Source organism: Camponotus floridanus, unplaced genomic scaffold (assembly GCF_003227725.1).
Source record: "Camponotus floridanus strain SB8 unplaced genomic scaffold, Cflo_v7.5 scaffold5, whole genome shotgun sequence".
NCBI classification, from domain to species: domain Eukaryota; kingdom Metazoa; phylum Arthropoda; class Insecta; order Hymenoptera; family Formicidae; genus Camponotus; species Camponotus floridanus.
Window position 1 is genome coordinate 1,930,236 of NW_020229658.1, and position 25,862 is coordinate 1,956,097.

Sequence of the window (25,862 nt, forward strand, 5' to 3'; positions counted from 1 at the left end):
TTGCAGCAACATTGCAATATTACAATATTGCTGCTATGAGATGTAGAAGATACAAAAATATTAAAATCTGCGTATTTGCTTTCTAAGTAAAAAACTTAGCTTTCTTTTCGCACAATATAAAATAGGCTTTTAAATAAATAAAGAGAATGTTTTGTTTTATCTTAGAAAAATTTAAATTAACGAACTTATTAGGACAGTTTGCTTCAATTTTAATGTCTCGTATATTTCTAAAATGACGCAGCAGTAATCTATCAAATAAAGAATGTAAGAAAATTTTTCTCGACCCATCCGTATAGCAATGATTCATAGCGATAAGAACGTATTATTCTCAGACTTTGGGCATCGCGATTGTTTTACACGTCAGCTTTCAAGTACGCCAGAAACTTTAGATATAGGAGCATTCACCGGCGATCACGATGGCACCCCGCAAATCCTTCGCGTTCTCCCCTATCCTTCGATTATTCATAGAAACAATTACACGGTCGCGTCATCAAGATCGGAGCCTCCTCGCGTTTATCGCTCCGCGCAATTTGTAATTACGGGCGCGATATCGGCCATGTATATCCATCGTGCCGAGGATCGATAGCCCAACTCGAAGTACGACGGAGTCGGTATTTTCAAATTTTTAGGTTATAGCGTGCGAGGGATTACAGCGGAAGGGGACGGGGGAGGGCAGGAACGCGCGAAGGAGAATGAAGGGAGCGACGAGGAAGGCACGACGGGGAACGGGACTATTTGGCTGCGGCGGAGCAGCGCGGCCGCGGCTGCGCGCGCATCCCGCGCGACGAACGGCGTGAACGTGGCAGCGGCGGAGCGACGAGGGCGGCGCGCGATTGGTCGGCCGGCGAGGGCGCGCGGTTGCTAGGCAACAGCAATAACGCGCGCGTTACCGGCCGGCGTAGTGTCGGAGCGGAGCGATAGGCGCAGAACGACGTCGGCTTCCGTGGGGTTCGTACGTGCCGGGTTGTACAAACGACAACAGCGTGCCGTGAAGTCGACGGATTACTCACTCGAACGGGCGCTTTCTCTCCCTCCTTTCTCTCTCTTTCTCTCTCTCTGTCTCTATCTCTACCTCTCTCTCTTTCTCCATCTTTCTCTTTCTCTCCGTCTCCTTCGTTTGTCGGTGCAAACGCACGCTCCCCATCTTGAGGTATATCCCCGCCGCCGCCGCCAGGTCAGCCTCAGTCTCGCGGTAAAGGACGTCGCGTGAGCTTGAGAGTTTCAGGGCGTCTGAAAAGAGGAAGACGTAAAGATGGCAGAGGACAAGAACGAGACGAGCCCGAGCGCCGAGGGCGAGAAGCCGCAGGAAACGGCGGCGGCGTCACCGCCGCCCGCCAAGGACAAGGAGGAGCCGACGAAGGAGTGCAAGGAAGACGAGAAGAAGGTCGAGGAGAATGGCGAAGGCGAGAAACCGAAGGAAAATGGCGAGGAGAAGCCCACTCCGGAGCCGAAGGACATGCGGGCGATCGTACTCAATGGTTTCGGCGGCCTGAAGAGTGTCAAGGCCCTGAGAAAGCCGGAGCCCACCCTCGGCGAGGGAGAGGTCCTGATACGAGTCAAAGCCTGGTGAGTAGCTTCGTCTCGTCTTAATCGAGATGCACATACATGTATCCTCTCCGTTACTTATATCGAGTCGTTAGATGGAACAATGTAATATAGGAGCCATATTTTTTCCGATTAACTTGTTGGAACGCCTCGAATTCACGCAGCAATATTTGCTCGGTTATCTGCTTATGGTCGAGCATACCTATGCCATGATTTATACATTCGTATCAGTTTTCAAATCTCTCTAATTCTTTAAAGAACTTTCTATTCCAGCTAATTAAGTCTGGTATTTTTCTAATTACTTTAACTATCATCCTTTCAAAAGTGATTCATAATCAGAAGAAATAAGTAAAGAGAAAATTTCTGAAATTTTATAACATGTATGTGTATGTAAAAAAATTATACATATATAATTAATACATATATAATATCAAGTTTTTATTTTATTTTAAATTTTAAATTATTTATTTTAATTTTTATTTTTACAACTTATAATTATATTTGTCTTCCAACAAATTTTTATTATCTTCGATGAATAAAGCTAAGAATCAAAAATCATATTTGATTGTGAAATTAAATGAGCGAAAAATGCATAAAATTATTGGGGGGATTTTTTCTTTGTCACGAATAGGGTGCGGCACGGTTGGAATCTTGTTCGATCAAATTTTGTATATGTACCTCTCATTATCTCTCTCATTGAGATATATAAGTGTCGAAAAGATCAACATCGAAAGAATGAGATAACTTCCGTTCTTTTGTCGAGGGCTATCAACGTAAATTCTCTGGAATGTTTAGCTTGTGTTTCTTCGCTTTCCCACCGCGTTAAATACGAATTCTTTATGACTTATATGCGGGTCATACACAATAGCAGTGACTAGCTAATTATGATCTCAAATGTCTAAACGAGTGGAATTAAGGAAAATAAGTTTACGAGCTTGTTTACGGCTTGCCTCGCTAAATGAAAATTATGCGTTATAAATCTTTATGTTAACATCAAATATTATTTTTATATTACAATCCAAATAGTCGAATCAAATTGTGCATTTTAATACCGACACACTTAATATCCTTACGAAGTACCCTTAATTCAATCGCACGAAGCACAAAGCGTGATCAAAGCGGCCTAATAGCGATTTAACGCTCAAAGTGAGGAGCTATCCTAGCAAACGCCAAGTAACATTTATATAATTGTTAGTTGTAATTTCCCACTCAACAATATAATTGTTACATTGTTACGTAACTGTTTATACAACTATTATTTAGTGTTTGCTGAGATGTTACATTTTATAAAAATGTGTTTCGTTTTTAAATATCCACTCGCTTCATGCGATCGATAATCAATTAATCAATTTCCGATACGTCGATTCGTAAATCAACGTTACCACCCGATTATTTATTACCGGGGAGAGACATCAATTGGATTTTTCAATTATAAAGAAAGAAATCGACTTTCACCGTATCGTATCGTATCTGGCTTCATCTCGAACAGTCAGAAACGATGATGGTGCTCGGGGGGGATGGCGAATGTCGGATTTGCCAAAGGCTTACGCGGACCTTTTCGCGCGTGAGTCACGTTTTATAAAAGCTATTGGGATTGATGAGAAAATAGCCCCCATAGAAGGATATCACGCTGCCAATGCCGGCACGACGAATAAATTTGTCTGCCTCGCTGCAGACATGTTCGTTAAGCTACGCGCACCCCCGTCGTCGAGCTCGACGAGATGGACGGCTAAATAAAGTTCAGTTGTCGTTTCGATAGTACGTCGTTACACAAGCGGGGCTCGTTAACTTACATTCTTCGAAAAATTAAGAATCTTTTTTTACAGAAATAAAAAAAACGTATATAAAATCCTCCCATCCTGTTTAATAAGATAAGCTTATTCTCCTCTGATTCACATATTTCAGGAAATATAAATTTGCGTGAATTTATATAGCTGGAGAGTAATAAATTCAAAATCAACGACAATAATGGTTAAATGCGCTGTTATTACAATAATGTTTATCGAAATGCAATTGCTCCCTTTGTCAAATTAGTCTTTGCCATCGCAGGCCCCAGGCATTCTCCATTTTAGTCGAGCGTGCTTCACATGTGAGCGTGATCTCCACGCATTTGGACGTATATATATGCCCTTTGTAGTAAAGGGTTATTCGTCGCAGGAAACGTCAAATTTAAGATGTCGCGTCCGAAAGTGGAAGTGATATTAAAAGCGCATATCGCTACCGGAACATTTAAATTAATGCTTTTTTTAAATATTTTTTTGTACTCTTTATGCGCGAAACACTTGCTTTATTATTTTAATTTTGTATTTTGTCAACTTTTAAGAAGAATTTATATTAGATCTGAAATATTCTTTTGATATTGTTCATCAAAGATGAGTAAACTTCTTGAAGAGATTCGAGACAAAATAAGTGAACTTTGATAAAATTTAGTTTGTCATCTCTGATCTCTTTTTCTGAAATAATTAAAAATTTTTAAGTGAAATTTTTTAAATTTCTGTACAAGATTTGACTTTATGTAAAATTCTTTTCAAAAGAACTTCTCTTTCTTTATTAAATTTTTACTATAAATTTGCACTCGATTGTAATATTATATTCTACGTATCTCTTTTTCTTGACTATTCATGAAAGAATGAAGAATCGAAGAAAACAGGCAATTGCTCGTGAATAAAACAATTCTTCCGTTTATATCTACAGAGACACAGCATAATCCACGTAGTGCGATAAACGTTATATTATTCTACGTGTAATAAATATCTTTGACAAAAGAGATGAAAGAGACTTTGTCCAATTTGTTTAGAAATTTAAACTTTAACAGATCCAAGAACGCATGAATGTATTTCCATTTTTTCGATCGCTTTTCTTCAGAAAAGAGAGAAATGCGATCGTATATAAAGTATATAAATAGTATCATGGTATTTCATGGTTTATCCGACATTCTGTATTTTTTTTTATTCTACGAGTACTCTTCTTTCGAAGACGTTTTCCTACGAGAAATTGGAAGCGATAGAAAAAAAGAGCACGAGTACGATGAAAGACGAGTCTTGAAAACGCCCCTAAAATATAGTAGAAAGTGAGAGGAGAGGAAAGAAAAGAGAAGAACATGGACATCGTGGTGGTATATCGCTCGTTCGCTGAATGGTATCCGTTCAAAGTTTCCCATAACGCGATATTAAGACCTCATTAGCATGATAAACTCGACGGGACAGATACAATGGTGCCTTTCATTTAAACATACTTACACGAAAAAGTCAGCACGAGCTTTCATCCGCATAAATTCTGAATATATATTATATACATGCAAGGAATTTACGTGCATAAATCTACTTATATGCGTAATATTTTCGCGATTATTCACGCACCGTCTATCTACGCACAGTATATGCAGACTTAATCCCCGTATGTTGTATAATCGTGTTTGATACTAATGCAAAAAAATCCTTCCACAATCTTTTTAACGCCTATACATTCGCGTAAAAAAATTTTGGATCTAAATTTATGATTGTTTGGATGGAATTTTCAAGTCTTGGAACTTGCATCAAGATATTAGTCATTGAGTTTTTGATTTTTCAGATTCACAAATTGTTGAAATCTCTCAAGTTTTTACTTAATTTTCTTTAGATTCTTGTGAGCTCCCAAGAAATCTGGTTATTACTTTACTGATAACGCTCGATACTTGATTCAGTCTCGAATGAATAATCTCTTGTATGCTTTAAATTCGATTTACTCAATGTTAGATTCATTATTCGCGTGGAAAATTACAAAATGCATAAATGCTTGCTGCAATTGTCAATGTCAAGTCTAATCCTAGAATAGATGCGAAACGCGTTTTTATGAGTACCATTGATCTTACAATTAGATTCGATCGATGACATTCAATAAATCTTCGAATTAACCCCGATAATAATAATATTATATCTCTCCTCTCGTTCAATCATTCTTTCTCCAGCTTATTGGCCATACAATCTTATTCATAATGAAATTAAGGTTAAATCAATTCGCGGCTTGAAACTTTTCGGCTAAAAACGATTGCATCGATTTCTATGCGCACGCATTTACGTTGACAACCGCGTGTGTGCGAGGGATGGGAGGACGGAAGGGAGGCGTAGGGTAGAGGGTGTAGGAAATACGGGTGTGGTTCGATCAATACGGACATCCCATAGATCTATCGGTGCGTTCATATTGTCGGGTGAATCATGCTGAGTTATTATTTTTTATACACATTATCATTATCCGGACGCAAAAATGTTTTGCCAGAAATTTGAAAATAAACTTCATGTATTCGTCATGTATAAAATCACTATTTCTTTTTTCATCTCGATTGCAACTTTGTAACATGATTAACTAATTTTAATTTATAATTATGAATATTTTTACATTTTACTTTTAATTATTACCGCGTAAAATGTTGAAAAGTTGCCAGCGCAAATTTGTCCCCTTATTGTTCAACTATTTGCGACAACATCTGCGCTGCATTATGTCAATTGAGAAGATACTACGTGTAGATCATCCGCTCGATGTTTGCGTTTTTCCGTGCGTCATGCAGGTTTCTCTCGTTTCCATTGCATTGAAACATGTATCTGATGATCGTTCCACTTGCATATTTGCAACGACGCGTGCAATTTTATGGAACACAGATACACAATAAAAAAAACATTAGCCAGAGAGCTCGTAAGATCTCTCGCTGTGCAGCACGATATTCGATTGCGCGAACCGAGTCTTAAAATATGCAGAGGCGACCGCCAGCTACAGTTTGCCCGTGATAGAATTTTTCATCTGTGTGTGTATGATTCATGTACGTATATCGCTGGTGGTAAACAGAGAAACCAGTCGGCTAATCGTCGTCTCGGGTTATCGTCTAGATTACAAGTATATGCATATTTTCTCTTTCTTTTTAATAAGTGCAATCAGTGCGATGCGTCAGCTGACATTTATATGAGAATCACCGGTAGATTCATCACCATGACAGATCGGAGTCGACATTTTTTTCCAGACAATGACGATTATTTATATCCATCTGATTTAATTTATATCCGCGGTCTCATTTTCTTATAAATTAATTGAAATGGTCAAGATTTAAGAAGTGAAAATTATACTATGATATTATACTAATTATATTATGATAAAAATAAAAATTAAATGAAAATTATATGATAAAATTATAGAGAAAATAAAAATGAAAATTATATATGATAAAATTACAGAGAAAATAAAAATGAAAATTATATATGATAAAATTGCAGAGATACAAAAATTCGCAAAATGTTGAATGTATGTCCGATCAATATAAAAATTATTTTTACCGAGAATTATTGTACAAACTTGCAACAATAGAAGCGACACGTAGTACATCAATGTGTCCGCTAGTGACTCATAAAAACAATATGACGCGTTTGGATGCGCAGCTGTTGTCTTACTATTCGATTCTGTTTTCCTACTCGGTTATCTCGCTCATGTATAATAGACTCTGCTGTCAGCTATTTCTAATCTAATTCATTTTATAATTCCTAACAACATGTTTTGATATTCTCAGATTAAAATAGCTCCCGTCTTCTTGAATATTCAGTATAATATTAAGATTTTAAAGTCGAGGCGTGTAAACAAATGCAATGTGTTGTAAATATACTTGAAGGAAAATTACATCTTTTCGTGCGAATATCACACCTTGAATTCTCATGACGCGTAATTAATCCGTGTTTTGATCTCTTCTTTTACAAACGTCAGTCCGCACATCAGCTGATGCACTTTTGTCACCGTTACATCTGCTTGATTGTGATCTGTTTCCATCTGTAGAGTCAACATCTACGGCGTATAACACATCTATCGAAGTTGTCGTAAAAGTCTGCAGCAGTCTCATCGGGGAGACGATAAAAGGCAACAAAGAATTATATCGGTATCCCCGCAGAGCTCGTCTGAAAACAATTGATAACTCTGTCGCCGCCAGCGCGATCATCCATCGTGCGTGGGGTACAATAATTGCCATCGCATATACTTTTCACTCTAGTGCGTTCGTACTCGGGTTATTTTTATTTCCTCAGTCCGCGAACTTAACCTTCGGTCGTGTTTCTTTTCAAAGACATCGCGATTACGTGACATGTTATTTCATGAATTTTTTACTCGATTAATTTCGATTCTCTCTCTCTCTTTCTCTCTTTCTTTCTTTTTCTCTCTCGCTGTTTTCGACAGTTTCGATATCGAATTTATGATGTAATACGTATATAAATATGTTGAGTTTAATCTCCGTATCATTAATTCGCCGGCATCTCAGTGCTCATTTTATATAAATACATACACCTCAGCAAACACCAAGTAACATTTTATATAGTTGTTAGTTGTAATTTCCCACTCAACAATATAACTGTTACATAACATGTAATAGTTATATTGTTGAATGGGAAATTATAACTAACAGTTATATAACTGTTATTTAGTGTTTGCTGGGACATATTTATGGACTATGTTTTAACGCTCAATTATATGCTCGCAAAAGGATTACATTTGTTTGTTTCTGTTGTTCTGGCGATTGTTTACGATTTCTCATTGTTCATCGTCCATTTCTCCCACATCGAAGATTTAGGTTGAATGAGGTCAGAGAGCCCCTAGCGTATCTTAAATAATCAAGGGCAGGAAATATTACATTGTGTGCATCCTGTGACTTTGCGAGGAAAATCGATTCGTCGCCCGAGTGTATAATATTCGTTATTTATATACTATTCTATCATCTTCTCTAACTTCATAATTTATACGTTCATTAAGTTGTCGATATTCTAGTCCTCTTCTATTTTCATAGGAAAACTACGCTTATCTGTACGCGACATTTCGATGCCGGGGGGGCGGAGGGGGAAGGAGACGACTTGGAAATTTTGCGCAATATTTCGAGATAAAGCGACTTTACTGATATCGACGTAACGCTTGAGGCAGAAATCGTGTATACGCGATATTTTTCTGACACATGGAAAATGCCGCAGCGAGGGCGATTCGGGTGCACTTTCACTCGAACGAACGTCACGCGAGATTCGTGCATTTGATTTCACCGTACGTAGTTATAGTTTCGTAGGCGCCTCGATGTCTTCCCCGACGATCGATTGACGTGTACATCTACGCGATAACACACGTTCGCGAGCAACGTGGTGGTGGAAACGTGCGGTTAAAGGGCGACGTCTGGCTCTCCTACCTTAAACGCCTGCATACAGGGTGTTTTCGACCAATAGCACTTTCCCCTCCTAATGAAAATAATTATCATGTCGGTTGTTAAAATTGTAGAGAATTTAATTCGAAAGAGATATTATTTATGTGCGAAATTCGCCTCGATAGTCGCTTTCCATTTACACCAAAACTCGGATAATTCTCACTTGTGACGTCATAACTCGGTTGAACGCACATTCCTTTTGATGTTGGCAAGTGAGATTCAACTGAGTTTTTACCGTTAATCCGAACACGCTCGAGACCGTATGCTTTAGTGAGTCTAATAGACTAATATTAAAAATGAGGTTATGAACTTTTATTTGTTTATTTCCTTTTATTCACTGACTAATGACGTCACTAATCTGAGTATAAAATACATAACTGAGTGACTCGGTATCATTTGAGTGTAAATGGAAAGCAACTTTGTTAACTTGAATTTCTTCCTCTCGGAGACACCCTGTATATCGTGCGTGTCTCTACGTCCGTTTTGCGTTGTGTAGCTTTATGCGACTCTGGGGTGCGTTGCATGTCGCGTCGTCCAGTCCGTTCGTTCAATTGCCTCTTGCCAAGAATGGAGAAAATTATTCCCCTTAATTCGACGCAATTTGAAGGAATTAAGCGATTGCAAGAGTCTTCGGAACTTCGTAACTTCTGAACCTTTCCCTTGTCCTTGTATCCGCGTGCCTTTTCAGGCTCTTCAACAAGAGCGAATCATCGGACGCGGTTACTCTGGTTCCCACGACGAAATTTTCAGGTAAAATTCTCTGGCTACCAAGGGGACAGAGAACCCACATCGCTTGATGAATCTTTTCATTCCGCTCAAATTAGTCTAATTTATTATACCGTTGAAATATATGCCTCAATGATACAGAAATCGCCTATCATCAAATCAAGTTGATTTTCCTCTCACTTTATTGTAATAAATATAAATAAATTACTTTTCCCAATCATTGTTTATTATTCGCCCTTTTCTATCGCGCAGTTACACATTATACATGTTGGATACGTCGAAACGGTTAATGACGTTACGCAGAAATTCTGCTGGTGACCGGAACGGACCGTTTTTCTCCCGTCACGATCGCTTGTATGAACTCCGGCGAACGGAAGGAGCAGAAACGACCCTAAGTACGACAAATTGTGAAAGTAATGGACGGTAATGCGGTGTCTTACAAGGTGAATGAAAGCGTCTCGCGTGACGCGCGATCGGCTCTAAATCATGTAATACACATTATCTGCGCGGTAGCCACGGCGATGGGAAACGGGTCGCGACCAGAATTTCATTATGCCATATCTCCGAGCTGCGTCGTCGATGCTGCTTTATTTTATCTTTCTGGGACGGAATATGTTTTCGCTTCGTTACGTTTAACTATCTCGCACTTGCGCTCAACGAATTTGCATTAACAGCTGATAGTGACACTTAAAAGCGAGCATTTAAAAATGATTAAATTTGCTTGTTATGTAAAATATAGATTCCAGTCAAAAATACTCCGTATAATTGTTGATGCACTCTGGTACATCACAAATGAAAAACTTCATCGAAAATATAGTAAGAGAAGAGATAAGAGCACGAACCATGATATAAAAAAGCGAATGCAAACCTAATCAATTGACTTATAAACTGCTGGATGATTTCACGAAAATGCGTTTCTTCAAAAAACTGCTGATACGGTCGCTCTGAAACATCCCTATTTTCCGGGAGGCAAAAATATATCAATTTTCTTCTCCCCCAACTCCCCCGTTCCTCAATAATTAATATACAACTATAATAACATAATTACAAACTCTATTGTATAACTTAGGTATCATATTGCGGTTACGCACTGCGGTACATTGTAAGGACTAGAGCCATATGTTAAAACGCGGAGGGATAAACGCGAAAAAGGGGAGAGTTTGCAGGGTAACTTTGTATCGCTACGCTTTTGCGCAAAGACACTCGGTATATTAATCGCGTGGCAACCCTCCTGTCAGAGCGCGAGCCGCGCCGTTTTTACGGCCATTTGAGATCGCTAATTTTAACTCGCTGGATTTTTCCAACCGCGGGCGCGAACGAATATACGGATAAGTCCGTATATTCGCGACAGGCGGGAATATTTCGCATCGACAGACAGAATTTAATAGAATCGGGGCTTAATCCGACGCGCCGCGACTGCTTTCGCGCGACTGGTGTTCGCTTACACCTGTCAATAAACCGCGGAATAGAATCATCGTATTGTATTTCTCCACTCGTTACGTTGGATTCAATGCAACGTCCTTTGCCGGGACGCGTTCGCGGTTGCGCGAATTGCAATAAATGATGCGTAAGTCGCGCGATTTCCACGCATTGCAGCCTCGCCCGACACGTATTATTGAACGCAAAAAATGTACGCGATCCACGTGACGTGTCAATATGACGTACCAGATTCAATCACTGTTATCGTGCTCGCGATGTTGATTGTTAATTACACGCGCCACGGTTATATTACACTTCGACAGTATCGAGGAATTTAATCTCTTATATCATTGTTCCGTAAGAATCCCATGAAATTCGATTGTTCGGAAAGAGCAGCGGTCGATACGTCTAGTCGTCGTTACGTAAATCGCTCGAACTTCTGTTTTTTGCGGTGTATCGTTCTCGACCGCAATTTCCTTCGTTACGGTTATCGGCAAAACACGGGCTATCTTATACACGCAATAGCTGCAACGCATCTAAGTATGTGTGGTAAATTGAAAAGCTGAAACCATTAGTCACATGCTACAAATGACTCACATTGTCTTAATATGTATTAGAAGTATTACTGATGTCCTATTGTTTATATATCTCTTTTGCTTCATAATTATTCCTATACAGCACAGACTATTGTTGTTACATTGCAGAAATATTTTAGATGCGTAACAAAGAAAGAAAAAATAACGTTTCATGAAATATAATAAAAAAAATTAACGCGATAAGGGATTGCGTGGGCGTTTGCGATACGTTCGCCGACCTTGGATAAAATTTCAGCGAGTCCACGATGATTCATCATATGGTACTATATACTCGGGACTCCAGGAAATTACGTGGTGTATCGCGAGAGTTGATAACAATTTACGACATATCTTGCGGCTAAGTGCAACGGAACCTACATGTTGGCAGTCTGTCGAAAGTAAAATATTTCTTTCAATCAAGCCAACAAACTATACTAACCGAAAGTTACGAATGCGTTGTAACATCGATAAGTTTACGCGAAAAAAATACAATATTCAATGAACAAATATATACATAACACATATTCTCTTTCTTTATTGTAGACATTCTATTATTAAATTTATTAAAAATATTTGCAAATAATTGTAAAATTATTTATTTAAAAGAATTGTTAAAAATATTTACTAAGAGTTTATTAATTGAAAGAATTTAATATTATGAAGAATATATAAAAATTATATGCTTATTAAATTATATATTTCACTTATTCTAAAACTATATAATTTATTTTTTTTATTATATATTATTAATATAATAAAATTTATATATTTTTCTTATCAATATAATAAATTTATATAATATTATATAATTTATTTTTCTTATTATATCAATGTAATAAATTTATAAATTTTTCGTGAATATAATTATAAGAGAATGAAATAATGTGTCGATACACGCATCGTTTTGACAAAATTCTTGGATAATTTTCGCCGAAATGCACGAATATTTCATCGGAGATACCGATAGTAAATATTTCCACGATGCGATGAGTAACGTCGCGACGCTGCCGTTGTGCGTTGCGTGCGACGCCAGGCATCGGTCTAGGCGTCGCGGCGCCTTCGCCTCTTTGTACCCTCCTGTCATGGGGACGAAGGTAACTGCCACGTGTATTTATATGCGAACCGCGAACAAACTCGTTGTTAGGTGAAATGGTTCCATTTCAACCCTCTTCGCCTCTTCTTTTCCCCACGTTTTAGATGTGCGCATGTCACGCGTATGACGTACGTAAATCATGGGATTTTATAATTCAGACTCTCCCGGGATTTTTTTTTTATTATCGAGACGTGTTTCGCAGAAAACGAGCACACCCTTTGTTTCGTGACATTAAGATTGAAACGAAATTCTTGACTATGACAGTGAGAAGGATAATAATTTTCAGAGAATTTAGTAAAATATTGTCCCCTCTTTATGTTGAGCTAATAATGAATAATGGTTATTGGATAAAATAAATGACAGGAATAAATAAGTCTTGATTGGATTAATTTCTGACATCTCAATTCTACTGTTACATTCTGTGGCTTAAAATAAAATTTTTTATGGATATTACCTTTATCTGCTATTAATCGTAATTTAATAAAATTTCTTTCATCTTTAGCGGACTGAACTTCCAAGATTTGATGGCTAGGCAAGGCGCGATTGATTCGCCCCCAAAAACTCCGTTTATCATGGGCTCGGAGTGCGCGGGTGACATTGAACAAGTCGGCGAGGGAGTCGAGAACTTCAAAGTGAGTATAAGCACGAAACTTTTAACGAATCTGATTTGGAGTAGCACGAAGCTTAAATCGTATACAAGTTTGTGTCTCCAAATCCTACGTGTATTCGGAATTTTGTTACAAAATGTATCGAATTATATGCGATTGCATCGTGTGAATAGTCACTAATTACTCTGCCTCTATTCTCTCTTTGAAATCTCGTTGAAATCCAGAGAAGATTAATGCAAACAATGTCGAATATTATTGATAATTTTGCGAAGTACACATCATGGAAATAGATTCATCTGCGTAAGCAACATGTAGACGGAAATATACATAACTGAATTATACAAGGCGCAAGCTTCTCCTTCGATTTGATTAAGCAAAATCTCCTCTATGGGCTTAATAGAAACTAGAAGCTCAATCTAGTGAACGCTATCTATATAGTAACGCACTAATCCAATTCAGTTGGATGATGGAGCTATCTTGCGTATTAAAATAGTGGTCCTGTATCGATTTTCAGCTTTGACATTTGGCTACGTGTTTTCAAAGCTCTCGAAATATATACAATATAGTGCCATAAATAAAACGGGAGGCTACCTTTTTTCTCGCCATGATGATTTTTTGATGTCAGAAAAACACACGCAAAAATCCTCATGTATCTTGATAAAGTATCCTGAGATTATATAAGGATCTTATCATATTTAACATGTTCGTGATGAATCGAGTCTCCTGGAGTAGATCCGCGGAATTTCTTTACAGCGGACTTTAGGGCGTCGCCGTATGAAATAGCTTGTACACTTAGGGTGGTCTATTTTCGTGACTCGCAAAAGTCTTTTCGAGGTCAGAAGAAGGTAGGCAGAGAAGCAAGCTCTCCAGGCGCTTAGGGTCAGATATCCGACCAGCATGTGTGAAACTGACTGCCTTGCTTCGCCAGAAAGAGGAAGAGAGGAGAAAGCGTACGGATCGGAAGTAATAGCAGTTTGCTCCTGCCTCTGTTTGCTAAAACGGATGTGTTATAGCGAGAAGCATAATTCGGTAAAGCAGCTCACGAAGAAGGAGACGAAGTGTAAAAAATTCACTACATCCTTTTTATCCAATCATCCAAGACTCGTAAGAGTAATCCTGAAAATATAATATTATGCACACATTCTATATAAAAAAATAAAAGTATTAATTTATTAAACTTTAAACAGGATTTTGTGTTTTTTAGAAAGGACAAGACATTTCGTTCCCTAAGTTCGACCCTAAAAATGTGCTTTCAAATCAAGAATAAAACCTTTGATTTACAGCACACGGTATAAGTGCTGTTTTGACACTGTCGAGAAAATAATGGTTTTTTTTTAACAGGTGGGTGATAGAGTGGTCGCCCTTCCCGATCACAAAGCGTGGGCGGAGCTAGTAACCGTTCCAGCAACGTCCGTTTTCGCGCTACCACCCGGAATGAGCTACCTTGACGCGGCCGCCATCACCATGAACTATACCGTGGCTTATATTCTGCTCTTCGAACTGGCCCATCTCACGCCCGGCAAGAGCTTGCTGCTTCACAGCGCCGGCGGCGGTGTGGTAAGACGACGAATTTTTCTCTCACATTTGTATTTATATCATGGATGCAAAGAAGAAAGGAGAAAACGAGGAGAAAGGGAAGAAGAAAGAAGCGCGAAATCGCTGTCTCTCTTTCAAGATACGGGGGGAGGGATGATGAATTGTATTTTTTAATTACACTCTCCGCTCAATCCTATCCTTAATCATGAAGGATTCAATATGCTTATGGATGTATCGTAATTATTACGTTCGATCTTTTGTTTTTAATTCTTCTCTTTCTTTTCTTCCTCTTCACAAATGCCTCGGTTGCAGTACTAATGATAAAGTTGTTATGCTCAATTGTGTATAGGATTTTTTTAATCATACTTTCTCTTTAAAATTCTCTGTAATCATTATCATAAAGATTCTACTCGTTTCAAGATCTCGTAATTATATATTACATTGAACCATAAAAATGGATCGAGCATTTCAACAACATTTATTAATAGCTCTGTTTCTTATACTAAGTACACGATTTATTATTAACTCCGTGTATATTTTTAACTCTCTATTTACTTGTATAATTTATTGTGCGCGTGATTGTATTAAGGTTTATGGCACAATGCAGGCGCGATAATAATGTCGAATTCCACATGATTTATCGTTAAACAGCAACAGTTAAACAGCGTGTATACGTATGAAATTATGCCTTTAACGCACAAAAGTGTTTAGCCAACAATAACGCGACTCTGCGAAGAGATGGTTTCGCGAGTTTGGACAGCTTTACCACGGTGCATACCGTGTGTGCATAAACGAGTTAATGTCTCGCGCATAGACATTTGGCTCGTAAACGTGAATAGCTCATATCTTTACGAAGCGTGTTTACGTTACTCGGAACATACTACAAATCCAATAAGTAGCGTATTACGGCCGCATCTATATCGCCGAGAAGCAAGCGACATTAACATTATTGCTAGAATCGTTTTATGGAAAAAACGTTTGTATGCGAAAGATGCGGCACTTATGACATTTTTTTTATATCCTTTACGCTACATTTTACGAGGATATAACAGAGGATATTTTTTTTTAACTATTATGACGATCGGATATCAAGCAAATTCATCATTAAAGACCTAAATTCTATGCGATAAATATTACAAATTCCTTTTTCTCTCCCCCTTCGAGTTACCAAAATGAGATTTGCCAAGCTTTATTTACTCACATTCTGTAGACCAATTTAAATCCCCTCCGCGGGGTGCGAATGTTGAAATTTCATATAAGCCATGGTAGTTGGATAGCTGTTGGTGCGAATCGAGGGGCGGCTGCGGAGGGGATCGAGAAGGTTAAAGTACCAAGGAGATATTTCCGGGTTCTTTGGCCACGCGGGGTGGTTTCTCTCTCGACGGCGAACGAGGAGAGGTAGAAGAAGAAAAAGAAGAACCGTCGGGATCAATACGGCTCAACAGGTTACACCCGAAACCAACTACGGCTGGCGGCAAACCACCCCCTCCCTCCCTCCCTCTCCCCGCCGGCCGCTTTGCGCCCCCTTTCCCAGACGGTTGAGACGGAAGGCGAAATCTACGGGGGATGCGGGACGCAGATCGCACGGGGGTGTGAGGGTTGCCAGGCAACCTTTCGCTCTCTCATCGACCACCGTCATGGACCGCGCCCGTCTGAGACCATACCACCACCATCACCACCACCACCATCACCATCACCATCACCGGCACATCACCACCACGTGGCGCGATTTTAAGCTGTTTTCACACCGTGTCGGTATCGTGTGCCACGTGTACAACCGGTGACAGCCCGATCAATGAATGCCCTGCTATGGTGTTACGGAAGAACTTGAAGAATTTAATTAAAGATGACTTCCGCAACGATCCTAACTCCATTCCGAATGTCTCGCAAAGGTGTTTTCTTGCCACGTGTAAGATGTAATTATGTGCTACGGAAAGAAGAAAACTATCTTAAATCCAAATACGCGTGAGATATACTTGAGAGATTTCCTACGCCATTGTATCCACTTTTTTTGTTCATAATGAGTTAGAATGAGATATCATATTATTGATAGACATTAGTTTTTTATCCTCTTTAATATCTTAACTTTCTTATAACATTTATTTCTTCTATAATTTTATGTTACACTGAAAAAAAAGGATTGGTTATAATAATCCAAATTTGACAAATATCACCCACTGCGAAATAGTTTTAATTAAACTTATTAAAACGTGATTAAGACGAAATAATTTAGTTAATGTAATATTTAGTGGATTCAACTAAATGTAAAATATGCTTTTGTAAAATGTTTATAACTATTACTAAATATTTTGTTATTATGAGAAAAATTAAATATTTCAAAAAATGCATCACTAAATGCATCTCACAGAAATCTTAGAAATTTTTTTCAGTGTAGATAATGCGATGAGAAGAGAAAGTATTTTACATTTCGAATTTAGAGCCAAAATTTAACTACGAGTCTTAACTCTGCTTTTTTATTTTAGTCATACTTTATTGCACTGGTGGTAGGCACTTAAAGGAGGAAAAGGCGAAATAAAAGAAACGCAATACAAACGCATAAAAAGACTGGGCTTCATATGTTGCTCATAAATCCGGCTATAATTTTGTGATGTTATTAAAAAAATTAATGGTCGACGCGCTTTGACTGTTTTTTCGTCTCTCTAGTGCTAGTAATAAAAGACAAAGGATCAGTTAAACAAGGATTAAAGTGGCTATTGAAAATCTTAATAATTGTTCGTTCATGTTATTAAATAATACCGAATGATAATTAATAATTATTTTTATAAAATGAATACATGTTTTCTAAATATTTTTCTATGGTACACTTGGTGTATTCATCTTCTCCAGGTACATCTGAAAGCTTTCTCGAATGTATCGGGCGCACTTTGTTCATAAAGAAAACTGAAAAGACGACAGAAAGAAAGAGATATGACGCGATCCATTTGAAAGATTCACGAGAAGAGGGAAAGTTCTCCCGACGTGATCAGAAAGCGGTATTTTTCAAGAGTCGAGTGCTCTCTTTTTAACGGGGAGCTTTTCTGCTCTACGTGACTGGCTTCCCGGGCTAATGCGCGTAGAATCACACGTAAATGTGTCCGCGTTTTCGCGCTATCGCATTTCTTTAGGCTATACCCATTGTTGTCGGGGAGTATGAATTATAACTCCTACGCTATATACGTCGTCCTTATCTTTACATCAAGGGAAGGATGAACGAGGAGTGATGGGTGATTTGTTCTTCATCGCGCATCAGTTAATATTAATTAAATCATTGTCTGCGAGAGAGGAAAAAAATTTCTGCTTTGTGAAGCATCGTTAGTGAAGCTTCTATATAATCATTATAAATTCGGTAAACAAATACTCGCAAAGTAAAACGGAAATCTTCGAGAGAGAGGGGGGGGAGGGAGGGAGGGAGGAGACATCCCAGCAAACACCAAATAACAATTATATAACTATTAGTTATAATTTTTCACTCAACAATATAACTGTTACATGTTATGCAACAGTTATATAACAATTATATAACACGTAACAGTTATATTGTTGAATGGGAAATTACAACTAACAATTATGTAAATGTTATTTGATGTTTACTGAGATGATATAATTGTATTGAAGAATTAAAATACGTCTCTCTAGTTTGCATAATTTTTACGTGCGCATCTCTCTCGTGATACGTGCATACATAATTTGTTGCGGTTACTTAAGGATTCTGGATCCTCTGTTCTGCCTTTATATCACTCTCCCTCTTTTTCTGCATCTCTCTTTTTTTTATCTCATTTATACTCTTCTTGGAGCACGAAGCTCTCGGCATCGGTCGCCGGGTATCGAATTCTCGACAAGGGGTGGAGAGGAATGAAAAGCAACGAGCGCGCGATTCTCGGAAATAATGTATGCCGCTTCTGTTGAAAATCTCGGGCGGCTGCGCTTCTTTTTTCTCCTCTCTTAATCCCGTCTCATCCTTTCTCAAGTTATACTTCTACGAGTGAACGCGCCCAACACGAGCCCAGCGCGGGTAACTGTATTTTCTCAACAAAAAGTAGCTTGCATTGCGAAAAGAAGACAGAAGAAGAAAGATGGGAGGGATTGGAGTGTGCCTTTTAGCATACTTTGTAGCGAGATGTCAAAGACGAGCGGGAACATATGCGTTACTTCTTTAACGCTGCTTCGCGAATGTCTCTTGATTTTTTATATTAAATTTTAATATATTACACGTCGATGAGGGATATTATTTTTATTCCATTTAGGGTCAAGCGGTGGTTCAACTTGCGAAAACCGTGAAGGATGTAACTATCTTTGGCGTCTGCAGCAAATCCAAGCACGAAGCTCTCAAAAATGCCGGAACTATCGACCATCTTTTGGAACGCGGCACAGATTATAGCAACGAAGTCAGAAAGTAAGATATCGATACGATTGCATGGCCTTTATATTTTTCAAAAAAATTTAATTTTAATTTTATAATCAATATATAATATCAAATGTTACGCTTTTGCTATACGTATTTCTGATTGTTCAGAATCTCCCCGGAAGGCGTAGATATTGTCTTAGACTGTCTGTGCGGCGAAGAATGTAATAAGGGCTACGCCCTCTTGAAACCGATGGGCAAGTACATTCTTTATGGATCCAGCAATGTCGTCACCGGGGAAACTAAGAGCTTCTTTTCCGCAGCGCGATCAGTACGTAATTTGACATTACAGGTTTCTCTAAATGATAAAATTTATTCGAATAAAAAATATATCATATTGAACAACATTCCGTAACATTTTATAAATTTTGTTGTGTTCTTGAACGATTCATCTCTTCAATGTTTTTTTTATAATGTCTCTTTAATTTATTTTATTTTTCCGTCATTTTTACGGATTTGTTTAATTGTTTAGTGGTGGCAAGTCGATAAAGTATCGCCTATAAAGCTATTTGATGAGAACAAGACATTGTCTGGATTGAATCTACGCCACTTAATGTACCAACACGGCAGTCACGCGTTCGTTCGACGAGCAGTGAATCAAGTGTATACACTGTGGAGCGAGGGCAAGATCAAGCCAGTGGTGGACTCAACATGGGCGCTGGAGGATGTACCCGAGGCTATGCAAAAAATGCACGATCGCAAGAACATCGGTAAGATCGTGCTGGATCCGAGTCTGGAGCCGAAGCCCAAACCAGCTACGCCGGCTAAAGGCAAAGCGAAAGACAAGAAGGCCGCAAATCAGGAGGAGAAGAAGGCGTCTAGCGTAGAGTCGGAAGAGGGAGAGAAGAAGAAGGAGCCCGAATTAACAAACGGTACCTCAGAAGACAAATCTGATAGCGGTAAGAAAATAAGTAAATTTTAAGTAATAAATAATAGAATTTTAAGTAATTTTTAGAAACACAAAATTATATCAGACATGTTATTTCGAATTCTATAAATATTAAATTAAACCCAATAAGTCTGAAGATTCGCCCGTATTTTTTGTTTCAGATTCTAAAGAAAAGGAATCTAGCTGAATTAGCGGAAACTAAGGCGAAAAATTGATATCCGTAAACGTCAAGAATTTTCCAAAAAATACTATTGCCCGAAAGAACGAGAAATTAAGTTCGTTTTAAATATGTAACGAGCGATATCGCGCAAAGTTTACATGCAGATGATCGATAACGAATTATATCATGCGACTTAATATAATGGATGAAAATTAATCTTCGAAAAACTATTAAAATATGGAATATGAAAAATTTCAATTTAGTAATCAATCGCTTGTACTAAGTTGTCACATATTACTCTCTTATGTCTAAGAATCACCATTTTCAACGCTCATCATCTGCACGTAAATATCCTTCTTTACATTTGCGCCGAGATTAAGAATTCATGCGAATTATGAAAAGGGAGGAGAATCAACCAGCATATTATAAAAACAAGAAAAGCAACCAAATAGAAATAACAATCTTGATGCGGTCCACAGTAGTTTACAGAATATAAGAACGTTATGTTTATTTTTTCACATCGACTAAATGGTTAATTTTGCGAGGAGTTAAGTAAACGACTATTGGATATCACGTAGTCATTAGGCAGCTTGATTCTTTTTTATTACCGCTATTATTTTAGGAAATGGATGTAACTACCTTTCCGTACTTATTAAACAATCGAGCTCATAAAGACGATGTAGATCATAAAGACGAACAGCAGTTTAATAACTGTGTGTTATCCAACAGCTATCTACTTGGCTCTGTTTATCTGTATCGAATACTATCGCTGCTACAGTATATATACTAACATTCTCTCTTATACTAATATAATATTACCTCTATTTGTAATTTATAATGGGATAAAATAACATATTGCGCTAACGTCGCATTTTCGTAAAGAAAAGCTAAAAATGCAGAACTGCATTACTTTCGTATATAAATTTTACGTATTACAAAGATATTTTTACGCCACTTTATTATTCATCGTGATCCTTTTGTCACGATGAAAGATCCTTTGAAATTTTAACGATAGCCATGAAAGTCAAGAGTAATATTTAGTACACTACATATACCGGGCATTTAGCCAAGATTTGGATGCTCTTTTTTCATACGTTTTCATACTTCATATAGTTTTTATGTAAAATTAGTTATAGACTTTTCCTATGTGTAAAAATTGAGAAGTAGAAGAAATTGAAATATTAAAATATAACTATCAAACAGCTTATTATAATCGATATTTTTCAAATCAAAATTATAACTCTTTTTTTTCGAATCACATGCATTAATCTTTGCAACGATATATCAACGAACTTTCAAAATATTTCGATTAAATTTTTGAAATCCGAAATGTAATACAAAATTAAATAAAAATTGATCTGTGTTAATGTTTGTCATATGCTAAAAATGATGGATAGTCGGAGATTTGATATCTAATCTCTCTCTCTCTCTCTTTCTCTCTCTCTCTCTCTCTCTCTCTGAATATAAGAGAATTGATATATAACATAAATTAATTAACTAAAAATGTAATTAGACTGATTAATTATGGCTTGAAACTATAAGCCTAATAGAGATATTATTCGGCACATAAGTGCTTTGAGAATTATTTTAACGAATGTTGGCGTACTATTATTTCTCCTCATGACTTTCGAATCAGTTTTAACAAAATATAATGTACATGCTCGCATAATATAACATCTCATCGTTTTTATTCAGATGTGCGAACCAATGATGTACTTTAAAAGCTCCTTTAAATAACTTTATTGTTTAAATGAAATTTTATAAACATATTTAATGACGTTGCATCAACATGTACATGAAGAGTAATTTAATGAATTAGCATCATAGAATATATCGCTTTTCTTACGAGAAGGAACGACAGTCAAAAAAAAAAAAAAATACGCAAGGCCTCATTTTCTATTATCACGTACTCGCGTGAATACATAATTGTGTCGCTTAAGACGCCGAATGCGTGACTGCAATCCGATAAATTATGTTACATCCGCATTGCGGTCTTTCTTCAACTTTCGAACCTTCGAATGATATTTTTGCGACGGTCGTGATATATTGTTGGCCGTTCTACGTGTGCAAAAAATAGCGAACGTGTTATTGACGGCGATCCGTGTTGAGCGAGAAGATTTTCATAATAATATAAATGAAAGATTAAAGATCCTCGCGAGTCTGTCTATAGAGGAGGTGAGATAAAGGAAAAAAAAAAAATTTCGAGGGCGTGTCCTCTCGATGGAATGCGGCTCAGTGAAGAATCTGACCGATGCAGAACAAAGTGTGCATATCTCTCCGGAACGTTGGAACAATTTTGGTGTAGCCGATTTCGTTAGGATTTGATACTAGCTCTGTATACTGATATCTATATTATACAAATCATTATGCGAGAAGAAAAAGACAAGACGCGCGGACGAGAGGAAAGGTATGTGTTGAGGATATCCCGCGCGCGAATCTCGTCAGAAATTGTCAGAGAAGCGCGCGAAAGAGCCAAGAATTACTGCCGTATCGAGTCTCTCGGTCCAAAAAAAGTACATAATAATATCTTACTCATCAAGAAAATATATCGATCTGAAAAGAAAAAGACAAAAAAAGCGCGAAAAAATGCAAAAAACATGATAAATGTGGCTGCATATTTTGAGACATCTTTTAAACACGTAAGAGATACACTTAATCCGACACGAAAACACGACACACGCCCACACACGAGATACGATGACATACATCATACTGTATATTTTATTGTAAGGCTTTAAATGTTTCATCAAATAACTCTATTATATTATAATATATCTATATATATTTGTATCAATCGTTTCCTCCTGCCCTGATTCTTTAGGTCCGAAGCACGAATGTCAGAACAATAAGTCTGGGATGTGCGAGTGTTATACATGAGATTAGATGCGAGAGCTTTAAATCTAGAGAGCGTACGCGAAAATCGACAGGCTATTTTTTATAATTAGTAATTTTCCCAACAATCAAATCTCGTACGAAATTGTGTTTTCGCACATATTTTATATCATTTTATTTATATTTTAAATATCATGCTTCATGCAACACCTGTACAGCTAACAGTGTATTTTTATTTTATGTATTCTCAATTTTTTTCTTTTCGAAACATGCTTTGCGTGAGTAGTTATTTTTAATGCCTAGCATGAGAATTAAGATTGATTTGTGATTATTAACATACTTAAGAGAGGCCGCCGCACTCCAGAAAAATTTACACAAATCAGACTTGCACAAAAATGATGAAATTTTATGCTACCGTTATTTTATGCTCGCGTTAAATATCGTCAAATCAAAATGCAACTGTGAAGTGCTACTATAATTTTAGAAAAATGTTCGAATGAACAAAAATTGCGCGGATATTACGATGTTATGTCGCTTTTATCTCTGTAATTGCTACATATATATATACATATATGATTGAATTTCTAAACATTTTATAAAAATGCATATCTAACGGCTACATCATTCGACCGGGCCGCTTTTAAATTTTAAGAGTCGACTGAATTTAAACAATTTAAACTGCGAGACAATCTACGCAACCGAAACATGTTCGATAATTATGAACGAAATGTATAATTTCATGCCAGCACGCAAGAATCATTTAGTAGTAATAATTCGATTTATATCTAGAACGAATCCTTGAAACAAATTGCGCATACTTTAGAAATGATTGTCAAGAATGACAAGATGGAAATTGTTCGCAATCATCAAAAAGGGGTACGCGGCGGAGGAATCCGTTTCCGAAGCTTGACAAAACAATTTTTTGATATTTGAAGAATACTTTTAAAGGCTCGTCTCAAAGAGCTACGTAATCATTCCGTTGGCGCGATAGAGAGCGAGGATGAGAGGATATTGAGCACGCGTGCGTCTCTTATTAGTTATGCGAACCCGTATCGTTAGAAAGCAGGACCTACAATTTTGCGAACGTGATACATTATGATTGTGTAAAATTGTAAAATTTGTCGAGGGGTCCGGGCGAAAGCAACGACCGCTTTTTCCCCCACCGTCGAGATTCTTGATCGCGATTTAACTGCGAAGAAGCTCACGGGAAAAGGGAAAAACCTTTGCCTGCTCCCCGTCAAGCTTGATATAGATTGTATTTTTGGCTTATTATTGTAAGACTGACTATGTTGCTATATTAAAGATTGCTTCGAAAACACAGGGTGAAACTTGATTGCATCTGCTTCTTCCTTCTGTATCCTACAACCCAGCAAACACCAAGTAACATTTATATAATTGTTAGTTGTAATTTCCCACTTAACAATATAACTGTTACATGTTATGTAACTGTTACATAACATGTAACAGTTATATTGAGTGGAAATTATAACTGTTATATTAATATAATCTCCTATTTTTTTCCTAGAAGAGAATAGAACTTTTCATTCGAAATCAAGATAATAAGATACATTAAACATTATATATATATATGAAATAATATTTTTTATTCTTTATATTTGTATAAAGGTTATAAAACTTAAAAATATGTATTCCATATGTATTAAATGTGTTGATTTCGCTAATAATAAAAAAAGATCGTGTTAGATCATACGAACAAAGATCACTTTGCGATGATTAGTGTTAATAAAGTACTTATTTTATCTGAAGCAGACTTGTTTTTCTTGGACGGTATCTCGAGGAGTTACGCAAGCACGAATGCATTTTAAGGATCATATTTATAATCTGTATTACGTTGCGTGTAAAAAATAATTTTTGCAAAAATCTGTCGTTTGTGAATTGTGATAATCGTATTTAAAGTTCAAGGCAAACCCTTAAAACATCGGTGGTGCGTAACTGATTAATTATAGCTTAAGCTTCTATATATATATCTTGTAAGTCATATACATATTTATATAATGTGCTATGTTATTAAAATATATCTTTAACGTTTTTTTTTAACAGACACATATCTTCTATACACATAATGTATTCTCTTGAGGCACTAATCGGGACGGCATCAAATCTGTTGATCCACGCAAGTATATATATATATTTGCGTGGATCAGGTTTATATATATATATATATATATATATATATATATATATATATATATATAAACAGGATGGTATCATCATAATTTACTCGATTTTTTATCGAGTTGGAATATTTGTCTCCTATTCTACTATTTACACATTTTACCGAATCATATATTCGAGTCTTGTGTTGCCTCTTTGAATGATTCTTTTTTTTATATATATTCATTTTTTATATATATTCAAAATTTGATGTAATATATAAAATAAGTAGTTTTTAATAATCAGAATATTTTTAACGAGCATTAACGAGCATTACGAAGGCACGATCTACAAATAATATATAATTCCATAAATGGTATAAATAAAATAAGAAATATCAAAGGAATGAAGATGAAAACTATCGAATGAAAAAAATTTAGTGGAAAGCATTTTACACAGCTTATTAAAAATCCGAAAAATTAGTATATAATATATCCTCTTTGATATACTCTTTTAATTACTACGAACACTTTTGCTGTTATTATTTTGGTAATAATAGTTAATAGCATAGCTAACGAAGATCGCTGGCTAGCACTATTACGCTTGATTTGTACTTGAGATGCTTTGCCTCCAAGAGTACAATGCCCTAACCATGTAAAAAACAACTTTATGCATTCTAAAAAAACACAGGACGGATAATATAATATTTATAAAGTTAATAATAATCGAATTTGAATAATACATAATAAATTGCTTAGGCAAAACGCCCAAAATTG

The 25,862-nt window shown here is 36.9% G+C and overlaps 1 protein-coding gene across 1 annotated transcript; it reads left to right on the plus strand.

Annotated features, from left to right (window-relative positions):
- Window positions 1-907: 907 nt before the first annotated feature.
- Window positions 908-24,291, plus strand: LOC105257955 (synaptic vesicle membrane protein VAT-1 homolog-like). The gene is made up of 7 exons (XM_011268925.3): window positions 908-1,566; window positions 13,047-13,176; window positions 14,494-14,709; window positions 18,933-19,081; window positions 19,202-19,361; window positions 19,563-19,989; window positions 20,141-24,291. The coding sequence occupies exons 1-7, from the start codon at window positions 1,253-1,255 to the stop codon at window positions 20,164-20,166; spliced, it is 1,422 nt and encodes a 473-aa protein (XP_011267227.2). The 5' UTR covers window positions 908-1,252; the 3' UTR covers window positions 20,167-24,291.
- Window positions 24,292-25,862: the final 1,571 nt, after the last annotated feature.

Excerpts from the sequence above, each read along its gene's own strand:
- LOC105257955 (XM_011268925.3), top strand. The coding sequence starts at position 1,253 with ATGGCAGAGGACAAGAACGAGACGAGCCCGAGCGCCGAGGGCGAGAAG. Across the intron at positions 13,177-14,493 it reads AGGGAGTCGAGAACTTCAAA|GTGGGTGATAGAGTGGTCGC; the intron begins GTGAGTATAAGC and ends TTTTTTTAACAG. Across the intron at positions 19,990-20,140 it reads AGAAGACAAATCTGATAGCG|ATTCTAAAGAAAAGGAATCT; the intron begins GTAAGAAAATAA and ends TTTTTGTTTCAG.